The sequence below is a fragment of the Canis aureus genome, chromosome 1, assembly GCF_053574225.1.
Source record: "Canis aureus isolate CA01 chromosome 1, VMU_Caureus_v.1.0, whole genome shotgun sequence".
Taxonomy (NCBI): domain Eukaryota; kingdom Metazoa; phylum Chordata; class Mammalia; order Carnivora; family Canidae; genus Canis; species Canis aureus.
In genome coordinates, this window is record NC_135611.1 from 76,422,852 (window position 1) to 76,435,674 (window position 12,823).

The 12,823-nt window shown below is 36.5% G+C and overlaps 1 protein-coding gene across 2 annotated transcripts in view; it reads left to right on the plus strand.

Moving 5' to 3' along the window:
• UBQLN1 (ubiquilin 1) overlaps window positions 1-12,823 on the plus strand; it is a 45,234-nt gene that overhangs the window by 12,053 nt on the left and 20,358 nt on the right. For both annotated transcript variants that reach the window (XM_077905539.1, XM_077905536.1), the window contains exon 2: window positions 10,518-10,669. In XM_077905539.1, the coding sequence (XP_077761665.1) occupies window positions 10,518-10,669 (152 nt within the window). The remainder of the gene's footprint in view (window positions 1-10,517; window positions 10,670-12,823) is intronic.

The following is a 12,823-nucleotide window of genomic DNA, read 5'->3' on the forward strand; positions in this document are numbered from 1 at the left end:
AATACTGGTTTGAACTTCCTTGAGCATATCTTTTGGTGTACCTATGGACCCGTAATTTGTTAGATAAAATCTTGTAAGTGGAATTGTTGGGTAAGCATCGGTTCAACTTCTGCCTCAAAATATTTTTCCAAAATACAACAATTTATACTGCTACCTGTAATGTATGTGGATTCCAGTTGTTCCACATCATCTACGACTTTCTGTACTAGTCTTTTAGGTTGAATGTATCATTGTTTTTTTTTTAAGATTTATTTATTTATCCATGAGAGACACAGACTGAAAGAGGCAGAGACACAGGCAGAGGGAGAAGCAGGCTCCCTGCAGGGAGCCCCATGTGGGATTTGATCTCGGATCCCGGGATCTTGACCTGAACCGAAGGGCGGCGCCCAACTGCTGAGCCATCCAGGCGTCCCGTATCACTGGTTTTGATTTGAAAATTACCTAATTGATAATTAAGTTAGGAAAAAAGCACATTTTCCTTTGTGTTAGCCATTTAGCTTTCATTCTGTGAAGTTCCTGTTTTAGTCTCTTGAACTGTTTTTTAATTGGGTTTTGTCTTGATGATTGTGCATATCCTGTATAAAACCTGGATTCAAGCCCTCTTGGTTGTTGGTATTTTAGATATTTTCTCTCTTTTGCTTATCTCTGTTAATGATAGTTCAGTTTATTGTGCCTCATGAGTGTGTGTGGGGGGGTGGGGGGGGGGAGAGACTCCCTGCTGAGTAAGGGAGCAGCTGTGGGTCCTGATTAGAGCACCTGACCAAAGGCAGATGCTTAACTGACTGAGCCACCCAGGCGTCCCTATTGTGCCTCTTTTTTTCTTTTTCCCCCCAAATGCTTACATCCTTTTGTGTCCCACTTAGGAAATCTTTTCCAGTTGTATAGAATTTTATTGATTTCTATTTTGGGGACTGTTTAATTGCATGGCAGTGTTTAATTTCCATGTGGTCATAGTACATGCTTGGTAAGATTTTAACTTAAAATATGCTGACTTGCTTTATGGCACAGCATATGGTCTAGTTTTATAAATGTACTTAGAATGCTTATTCTGTAGTTGTTGGATGCAGTTTTCTATACATTCCAGTTAAGACACTATTTAATTATGTTCAAATCTTTTATATCCTTACCTTTTTTTCTTTTTCCTATTTTATTCTATCAGGTACTGAGGTAAATGTGCTCAAATCTTACTGTACTTTTGGATTTGTGTGTTTTTCTTTGTGGTTATGTTAGGTTTTATGTACTTTGAAGCTGTCTTATATATGTATACATATAAAGTTTTGGTTTGCGAATTTAACACTTCAGAATGTTGAAATGTCTTGTTGCTTTTTGTATTAAAGTCTGTTTTGTTGTTTAGAATAACCTCACTCACTTTCTTTGGTTATACCCATTTTTTTTTCAATCTTTCTTTGCAGTTTAGGAATACCATTTTTAAGCAGCATGAAGTTGAGTTTTTAAATCCAGTTTGGTATTCCTTGTCTTTTTAATATATAGTCTATTATGTAATTGCTGCTAAATTTGGTTTACATTTATCCATTACATTATTTATTTTTCCTGTTTATTCTCTTCTGTTAGGTTGGTGGACGTATTCTGTTTTTACTAGTTTTTTTAGTAGTTCTAGAGATTACCATATGCATCTTAATTTGTAAAATGACTAAATAAGTACTTGTACTTCTTCCTATTTAGTTTAAGGACCTTGGAACAGTTAAACTCCCACCTGCCTCTGGACTAGACGTTCTTTCATATAACACAAGGCATTATTATTAATGCTTTATCAAAATTTTATTTTGATTTACCCATGTATATATTCCACTTTTTATTCCTTCTTTTAGGGTCATTTTCTTTTGTCTGAGGAATACATTAACATTTCCTATAGTCTGTATATGCCAGGTAATATTTTAGTTTTTGTATGTCTGAAAATGTTTCATTTTGAGGGACTTTTTTTACTGTATGTAAAATTTTAGGCCAGTTATTCTTCCCTCTTCTAAATTTTTTTTTTTTTATGGGTGATTTCAAGTATATGGGGAATAGATATTAGTTAAACCCTCAGGAATCCTGTACCTACCTTTGACAGCTAATCTTAAAGCCATCCTTGTTTCAAGTATACTTTCCCTTAAGGCACCTTCCCCATCATTTTTTTTTTTTTTTAAAGATTTTATTTATTTATTCAAGAGAAAGAACATGAGCATGGGAAAGGGAAAAGCAGGCTCCATATGGGGCTCAATCCCAGAACGTGGGATCATGACCTGAACTGAAGGCACACACCTAACTGAGCTGCCCAGGCACCCTACCTTTCCCATTATTTTGATGCATCTCTCATGCATGATATCATTTCATCCTTTAATATTTCAGGATGTGTCTTTAAAAAAATGAGGACTTTCTGGGGCATCTGGGTGGCTTGGTCAGTTATGTGTCTGCCTTTGGCTCACATCATGAACCCAGGGTGCTGGGATTGAGTCCTGCATTGGGCTCCCTGCTTGCCAGGAACCTGCTTCTGCCTCTCTCTCTGCTGCTCCCCTTGTGCTTTCTCACATTCTCTGTCAAATAAGTAAATAAAATCTTTAAAATAAAAAAAGGTCCTAAAAAAAAAAGTCCTTTTTTTATTTTAAAGATTTTATTTACTTATTCATGAGAGACAGAGATTGAGAGAGAGAGAGAGAGAGAGAGGCAGAGACACAGGCAGAGGGAGAAAAATAAAATCTTTTTTTTTTTTAAAGGACCTTTTTAAAAATCGATACATTATTCTGCCTTTGTAGTGAATAATTCCTTAATTTCATCAGTTCAGGATTTCCTTGCTATCTCAAAATGAGTTTTTAGCATAATGATAGAATAATTATATATTTTAATTGTTTTCAAAAAAGACTTGTATATTTTTAGAGTAGTTTTAGACTCACAGCAAATTGAATGGAAAGTACAGAGTTTCCATACCCCCTGCTCCACATCCCCCCACCTCCCAAAGCATCAACATCCTACTCTGTAGTTGTACATTTCTTAAAATTGATGGGCATCACCTAAAGTCCATACTTTAAGATTCACTCTTCTACATTTTTTTTTTTAAGATTTTTTTTTTCTTATTTGAGAGACCACACCAGCAGGGATAGAGCCCTAGGGAGAGGGACAAGCCGACTCTGCTGAACAGGGAGCCTGATGTGGGGCTTGATCTCAAGACCATGGGATCATGATCTGAGCTGAAGTCAAACACCCACAGACTGAGCTATCCAGGCTCCTTCATAGTTTAAGATTCATTCTTGCTGTCTTTACATTCTGTGGGCCTTTTTTTTTTTTTTTTTTTAAAGATTTTATTTATTCATGAGAGAGACCGACACAGGAACAGAGAGCCCCTGGCTCCTGCCCCAGGCAGGACTCCCTGGATCACGCTCTGACCAAAGGTGCTTAACCGCTGAACCACCCAGGTGTCCCTGTTCTGGGTTTTGACAAATGTTTAATGACATGTACTCTGCCTATTCATTATCGTTTCCTATATATACACATACATACATACATACATACATACATATGGTTTCATATAAATATAATGTTTTTAGCACAGAATAATATTCTGTGGTCTGGATGTACCACAGTTTATTCATTCACCTATTGAAGAATATCTTGGTTGCTTCTGAATTTTGATAGTAATGAGTAAAACTGCTATAAACGTGTGTGCAGATTTTTGTGTGTACATAAGTTTGCAGCTTTTATCATTTGTTAATATTACTTAGCTTCTGATTTTCTCCTTTTGTGTGGACCTAAGGTTTTTTTTTTTTTTTTTTTTTTTAAGATTTTATTTATTCATGAGAGACACACAGAGAGAGGTAGAGACACAGGCAGAGGGAGAAGTAGGCTCCATGCACGGAGCCCGACATGGGACTCAATCCCGGGACTCCAGGATCATACCCTAGGCTGAAGGCAGGTGCTGATCTGCTGAGCCACCCGGGGATCCCCTGGACCTAAGTTTTTAACTTTTTGGGGTAAATACCAAGGAGTGTGATTGCTGGTTCAATTGGTAAGAGTATGTTTAGCTTTACAAGAAGCTGCCAAACTATCTTCCAGAGTGTACCAAATGGTATCTCATCAGCAATGAATAAGAGTTTTTCTGTTCCATATCCTTGCTGGCATCTAGTGTTGTATTTTGGATTTGGTCATTCTGTCTAGTAAGAGTGTAGTGCAGTTTCCAAGTTTTATTTTTTAGTTCCCTAATGATATATGTGGAGCATCTTTTCATGTGCTTGTTTGCATTTTGTATATCATTTTTGGTGAGGTGTTAAAGTCTTTTGCCTATCTTTAAAATCAGCTTACCTGGTTGTTAAACTGTTGAGTTTTAGTTTTTCATATATTTTGGATAATAGTCCTTTATCAGATAGATGTGGGTTTTTTTGCAGATATTTTCACTCAGTTTGGCTTGTTTCTCATTTGTTTAAAAAGATTAAGTTTTGAAGTGGGATACAGATAAGATTCATACATTACAAGTGACTGATAAGTTTCTTTTTTTTTTTTCTTCCTTTTCTTTTCCAGTATCTGTGCCTTTCTTTTACTGCCTTGTTGGATTGACTGGGACTTTGAATACCATGTTGAGCAGAGTGGTGGTGGTGATTGGGTGGGGGGAGTGTGTGTGAGATATTCTTGGTTTGTTCCTCATCTTAGTGGGAAAGCATTCACCATTGAGTATGATGTTAACTGCACATATTTCTTAGATGCACATTAGCAGGTCTAGGTAGTTCCTTTTTATTCCTAATTTGTTGAGACTTTTGTCATGAATGAATGTTGTCACATGCTTTTTTACTGTTGACTGATAATATGATTGTTTGGTTTTCCTTCTTTTGTCTGTTGATAAAGTGAATTACATTAATTTTCAAATGTTGACTTAGCCTGCTGGTTCTCTGCATATTGCTGGATTTGATTTACTAGTATTTTGTGGAGGATTTCTTTCTTTTTTTTCAAAGATTTTATTTATTCATGAGAGACACAGAGAGAGAGCGCGAGAGAAGCAGAGAGACAGGCAGAGGGAGAAGCAGGCTCCATGCAGGACCCCAATATGGGACTCAATCCCTGGACTCCAGGAACATGAGCTGGGCCAAAGGCAGGCGCCAAACTGCTGAGCCACCCAGGGATCCCCTAGTGGAGGATTTCTACATCTGTGTTCATAAGGGATATTGGTCGGTAGTTTTTTTGTACTTTGTTTTTTTGCTTTGGTTATCAGGGTGGTATTAGCCTCATGAAATGAGTTGAGAATTGTTTTTTCTTTCTTTTTTTTTTTCTTAAAGATTTTATTTTTTTATGAGAGACACAGAGAGAGGCAGAGACATAGGCAGAGGGAGAAGCAGGCTCCTTGCAGGGAGCTCGAAGCAGAACTCTGGGATCACACCCTGATTGGGCAGACGCTCAACCACTGAACCACCCAGGTTTCCCTGCTTGTATTTTGAAAAGAGATTGAATGAGTTCTGGTAGCTTCAGTCTTTGAAGAAATTGAGTCGTTTCATCAAACTTGTCACACGCGTGTGTGGAATGTCCCTTATCCTTTTACTGTACATGAAGTCTGTAGACTTTCCCTTCTGTTCCTGATAATATTAATTTATGTATTTCTGCTTTTTCTTGGTCAATCTAGCTAGAGATTTATCAGTTTTACTGATACTTTAAAAAATTTTTCTCTTCTGTTTTTATTTTGCTGATTTCTGCTTTTTTTTATATACCTCGTTTGGGTTTCATTTGCTCTCCGAGTTTCTAAAGGTTAAAACTTAAATTATAGATTTGTGATCTTAAATGTAAGCCTAATACTGTGAATTTCTCTAGGTATTGCTTTATCCAAATCACATACATTTTGACATATTGTAGCTTAATTTTCATTTAGTTGGAAGTACTTCTAATTTCTACTCAAGACTTCCTTTTTGACCCTTGAATTATTTAGAAGTATTTTGTTTAACTTGCAGATTTTCCTAGTAACCATCTTTTACTGGTTTTTAGTGTAATTCTGAAATTGCCAGGGAATATATTTGCATGATTTCAGTTATCTTAAATTACCAAGGTTTTTCTATTATCCACTTTATGGTCTAGCTTGGTGAGCAACCCGCATGTACTTAAAAACTTTCATTTTCAGAGCCCCTGGGTGGCTCAGTTGGTTAAGCATTCCATTCTTGATCTCAGGTCATGAGTTCAAGCCCTTCATTGGGCTCCGTGCTGGGCGTGAAGCCTATTTTAAAAGAAAGTTTCATTTTCATCTACAGGTTTGTAGGTTTGTTTGTTGAGGATTTTTTGTGTGGGAGTGGTTGTATCCTTTTGATGACATTTGATATGTTCCTTTATCATTTTTTTTTGGCAACATTTGTTGTTATACCTAGAGCAGGCAGTGGTCCTTAAATTTTAGCGTGCATCAGAATCACCTGGGAAGCTTGTTAAACCCTAGATTGCTGGGCTCCATCCCTGGGGTTTCTGATTTAGTTGGTCTGGGGTGGGAACTGAGAAATTATTTCTACCAAGTTAACCTGGTAAAGGTGAATGCTGCTTATCTGGGCCTTTGAGAAGTACAGCTCTAGGGCAGTTTGGCAACCTTGTCATTATTGACACTTTGAACTTGATAGTTCTTTGTTGTTGGGTGGGACTATCTTATGCATTGTAGGATGTATGGCAGTGTGTCTGGGCTCCACCCACCATATGACAGTGGTATTTAACCCCTGTTGTGACAAGCAGAAATGTCTACAGAGTTTGCCAGATGCTTCCCAGAGTGGATCCACCCACCTTGGGTACCACTCCTCTAGGGTGCCTGGAAAAAACTCTTACATCCATATCTTTAGGTATTTTTCTTTTAGGATAGTTAGATTTTCCTTGGAGATGCTATAATAATATAGTCTAACTGCCTGATGGTGAAGGGGTTCATAGATGTGTAGTGAAGGAGGGAAAGGCTCAGCATCTAATGTGTCATGTTTAGTTTTTTTCATTTTATATTGTACTCCCAGTCTCATTGTGCCTTGTGTGTTCTTTAGTCCAGAGACTCTCTGTTCCCTTTCTAGAGAAGAAAAACGTCCCTTAGTCTCTTGATGGATTTGAGGAGGGGCAGTTGTTGCTTGGTGTGAAGTGAGGATATGTCTGCTTCTGAGACTTGCAAATAGTCCTCTGTGTTTTAGCCCTTATGCGTCTCTCAACCCATGACCCCCTGCCCTCAGCCTCTGGTGGTACCAGTATTGAGTCTTCTAGGAATTCTGCAGATTCTGGGGATTGAATTAGCTATTGCTTTCTGCATTGCCAGTTTAGGATTCAGTTCTCTTGAGTCTGCTAATTGACCAGGTGTCCATCCGATGTCCAGCTTTAAAATTTTGTTCCAGTTGAGACTGAAAAGTCTCAGTTTTTTCTGTTATCTCTTTTTGCTAATCCTGTCCCAGAAAGAGATTTGTATCTGGGATATATAAAGAACTTTTGAGGAGTGCCTGCATGGCTCAGAAGAGCATGTGACTTGATCGTGGGGTTGCAAGTTTGAGCCCCACATTGGGTAGTAGAGATTACTTAAATAAACAAAACTTTTAAAAAAGAATTTTTGCAATTCAATAATAAAAAGACAAACCAATACAAAAAAGGGCAAAAAATCCGAATAAATAGTTCTCCAAAGAAGATTTATAACTAAGCACATTAACAGATATTTAATAGCTATCAGGGGAGTGCAAATCAAAACCGCTAGGATAGCTTATAATTTAAAAAATCAGATAATAAATATTGGTGAGGATGTGGAGAGATTGGAACCCTTATACACTGCTGGTGGGAATATACAATGGTACAGCCACTTAGGATAATACTCTGGTGGTTCCTCAAATGGTTAAATAAAGAGGTACCATATGACCCAGTAATTCTATATCTAGGTATATACTGAAGAGAAATGAAAACCTGTGTCTACACCAGAACCTGTATATGAATGTTTACAGCAGCATTTATGTATAAGCCCAATGGTGGAAACAACCCAGATGTCCCATCAGTTGATTAAGAATACAAACAGAGAATGTTGTATGCAATGGAATATTTGGCTATAAAAAGTAAGGAAGTACTGATACATGCTACAGCATGAGTAAACCTTGAAAATGCCAAGAAGCCAGTTAACAAAGACCACATATTATATAATTGTATTTATATGAAATGTCAAGCATAGAGAAATCTGTAGAGATAGAAAGTAGATTAGTGGTTTCTTAAGGGTTGCAGTGATGGGGGAATAGGGAGGTGATAGCTAAAGGGTAATGGTTTCTTTAGAGAAGATGAAAATGTTCTAAAATTGGTGATAATGGCACATATCTGTGAATATACTGAAAACCATTGAATTGTACACCTTAAATGGGCAAAAATTGTATGGTATGTGAGTTATACCTCCATAAAGCATTAAAAAATCCTTTACTATTTTAGTGGGAAGTTAGGATGTAAGAGTAGATGTGTTTTTTTAGTTTGGCATCTTACCTTCAAATCCTAAAATATACTATGTAATTTTATACTTAGTTAAATCCCCCCCCACATGAGGGATATTAAAGATTCTGAAAAGGTTTTCTTTAAGGTTAGGAAACATTTAGACTTAAATTAATCCCATTTTATAATATAAAATAGGTATCATAGTTTATCTAGGTAGGTTGGTTCTTGAAGTCAAGTTTGAATCCTAACCTGGCAGTTTATTAGCCGTGTTACTGAGAGGGACATATTGAACCTCTCTTTGTTTCTGTATCTGAACTAGGATTAAAATCTATCTACCTCAGAGATATTGAGGGTTAAAAGGCTTGGCATAGTAGTAGCTACTATTATTGACCACCAGCAATGTCTTGATGCTTGCATTTTACATACATTGTCATTCAGTCATTAGAAAACCATGTTATCTGGGGCACCTGCGTGGCTCAGTCAGTTAAGCATCTGCCTTCACCGCAGGTCGTGATCTCAGGGTCCTGGGATCAAGTCCTAAGTTGGGCTTCCTGCTCAGTAGGAAGTCTGTTTCTCCCTCTGTCTCCCCCTGATCATGCTCTCTCTCTCTTTCAAAATCTTTAAAAAAAAGAACAAAAGGAAACCATGTGTTCTGCTGCTCCTTACATTATTACTATTTCTAGTAGCTACCAAAGAGAGAAATGAAGTGTCAATGATAGGAAAATAGTTAAATTATTGATTGGCCTCTCCAGAGGATATTAACAAATGGTGTTTTACAAAGATTTTTTAGTTATTTGGAAATTGTTATCTTAGATTAAAAAAAAAGTTACAGATTAAAAGAGAAAGAGCTTAGATGGAAAAACTCTAAAATATTTACTGTGGCATAATTTTGCATCATCTTTATGATAAAACAGTTGTTTACACTGAGTGTTGTAACTTGATTATGGAAAATTTCATTCATACACAAAGATAGCGTATGATGAACTTTCATGCACTTCTCATTTTCAACAATTATTGTCATATATTGCCTGTGTTTTATTTATATCCCTCTACACTTCCCCTTCCCTTCCTTCTGATTTTATAATGTTTCAGATATTATTTAATGTATCTTCCTACTTATTATGACAACCAAAAATACTCCCTTATATTTCCAAAACATTCCCTTGGTGGTAGTGCCTTCATCTCTTGATACCCATTTTTGTAGGGCATTGGGGTAGAATGGTTTAAGATGTAGTTCTTTTCTGAATTTGGACTGATTCTCTGAGGTAGTCTCTTAATGTAGTTTCCTTGGCCTACTCTGAGATCTCCTGATTTAGACAGTGAAGTAAACCCTAGCATATAGGTGATTGTGATAAATATCTGAAAAAACACTGAATTAACATCGAATAAATAAGGGCTTTTTTTTTTTTTTTTAGTAGTATGAAGCTCTTTTCTCTGTTTTTTTGCATGTTTTTCTGGTCTCTGGAAAGCCCTTCTTCAGGTTTTCTTGGCTAGTTCCTAATCTTTCTTCAGTTTTCATTGGAAAGCTTTCTTTAACTGCCCTCTGTACTTTGTGTTACTTGACTAATAACACTTTAATTGCTGTCCTTCAAGGAAAGATTTTTTGCTCTGTATCTTTGCATGTGGATAGTGTGTGTGTGTGTGTGTGTGTGTGTGTAGATAATGCTTCTGTTAATAAATGTTGAATGAGGGAGGAAAGTAAGTATAATAGGTATATTGAAATGAAAGTGAGTATAATAGGCTGAGAATATGAGGTTGGCTGTATATGTATTCATCTAGAATGGAGCAGGACTGGAGTGGAAATCTGAGGCATAGATTATTGTAAATTTGGTAACAGCTATGTTACTTGACCTAGAGTTAGCACCACTGATGTAGAAAGAACAAGAATATTGGGAAGAAATGAGTTGTCAGGACTTAGCAGAAAGTTGAAAATAGGACATGTGTACTTAGAAACAAAACCTTAGTGTTGGAGATGAGTGTGAAGTGCTAATACTCATTTCCCACTGTGATCAAGATACAGACAAAAGATGTATCTTTATACTGATTGAATTGTTGCAATATTTGTAGTACCTTTTTGAAGTACTAGTAGAAACTAGACTAGGTGGTGCTATGTAAACACCTATAATAATTATTTTTATCTTATTTAGTTCAAGGAAGAAATCTCTAAACGTTTCAAATCACATACTGATCAACTTGTGTTGATATTTGCTGGAAAAATTTTAAAAGATCAAGATACTTTGAGTCAGCATGGAATTCATGATGGACTTACTGTTCACCTTGTCATCAAAACACAAAACAGGTATGTTTTTAGAAGACTTAGAGCTTTAAACTGTGAATAAATGTTTATACAATTAATCCTTGAATAATGCAGGTGTTAGAGGCACCAACCCCCATGCAATCAAAAATCTGAGTATACCTTTTGACTCCCCAGAATCTTCATTACTCTAGCCTACTGTTGACTGGAAGCCTTGCTGGGAACTTGAACAAACTTATTTTGTATGTTATATGTATTATATACTGGTTCTATACTATAAGCTAGAGAAAAAGGTTATTAGGAAAATACAGTTCTAGTACTCTACTGTCTTTATTGAAAAAAATCTTTATGTATAATTGGACCTATACAGTTCAAACCCGTGTTGTTCAAGAGTCAACTGTATTTCTTTTTTTAATTAACTTTCTTTTTAAAAAATAACTAGTCTTGGCTTTTTTTTTTTTTTTTTTTTTAAAGATTTTTGTATTTATTCATGAGAGAGACATAGGCAGAGGGAGAAGCAGGCTCCCTGCAGGGAGCCCGATGCGGGACTCCATCCCAGGATCCCGGAATCATGCCCTGAGCCAAAGGCAGATGCTCAAACACTAAGCCACCGAGGTGGCCCTAGTCTTGGCTTTAAATGGCTTTCTCTACCGTTAATATTAAAATCGATTAAAATTCACTTATTTGTTGATAAGTTAAAAAAATGTGATTCAGTAATGCTGATGCTTTCACGTTTGATATTTTAAGGAGTTCATCAGTATCGTCATATTTCTGAATGGTCATAATTCTAAATTATTTGAATTATAGAACAAGCAGATATGTTTTTAGCTATGCTTTCTGGTGTAGAGTGATTTTTGGATAAGATCAAAGGTGTCTATTTCCTTGGTAACCCACAAATGAGTAGCCATATTTCATTATCAATTTTTTTTAAAAGATTTTATTTATTTGGGATCCCTGGGTGGTGCAGTGGTTTAGCACCTGCCTTTGGCCCAGGGCGCGATCCTGGAGACCCGGGATCGAATCCCACATTGGGCTCCCAGTGCATGGAGCCTGCTTCTCCCTCTGCCTATGTCTCTGTCTCTCTCACTCTCTATGTGACTATCATAAATGAATAAAAATTAAAAAAAAAGATTTTATTCATTTGAGAGAGGGAGAAAGAGCATGTGTGGCAGATGGGGGGGGGTGGGCAGAGGGAGAGAGAGAAGCAGACTCCCACTGAGTCTGACATGGGGCTCAATCCTAGGACCCTGGGATCATGACCTGAGCCGAAGGCAGATGCTTAACCAACTGAGCCACCCAGGTGCACCTCATTATCAGTTTTTAAAAGATACTTTTATATTTTGTATCACTAATGAAAGATTCTGCCAAACGTGTTATATTTTCTTTTCACTTGAAATTTTTATATTTAGTGAAAGTTCCTTTAGACTTATTTTGGATATATTTTATCATATAACTCTTATGCATACATAGAAAATAGACATGAAATAAATCGGTTAAAGTCTTCCTAACACTACTTCATGTTGAGTGATTCTTTTGAATCATGTTGACTTCATCATAAATATTCACATTTTTACATATGTGGTGAACCTCTACTGTTGAGAGTTTGTGGTATAGCATTTTGTAAAGATTTGCTACAGTATTTTCTCCAGGCATTTCTCCAAGCCACTGACACTCATTCTACAATATTTTATGCTGGTTTTACCCCAACAGCAAATATTTGCTTCTCTGATGGAAATTCATTTATTCTGTTTCTGTTTCTATACTTTTCTGTATACACATTAGTAACTATTAGTACCAATTAATGGCAAAATCTTCCTGAAGACATTTTCTGTGCTATTAAACACAGCATGTCTGGTATAATCACTCAGTTGAAGTCATACAGAATACCTGTGTGCAGGCATGACAGTTGATGCCTGGTTGTCAGCAATTATAAGACTTCTTGATTGCAGAAATGCCAGAATGAAAAAAACGTACATCTTAGAACAATGAATGAAGCAGTGAGTGATTCAGAACTCTTAACTGGTATCAGGTGGAAGGGGTGTCCAATAAAGTATCTTTTTTTTTTTTTTAACATAAAGATAGTATTAAGTAATTATATCAATACAGGTTATTACTGGTATTTTCTCAGCCTTTTTTTTAACTTCTAACAATTTAAAGGGGCTGAGTAGAATTGCCTGCCCCCCAATCCTCAAGAACTAA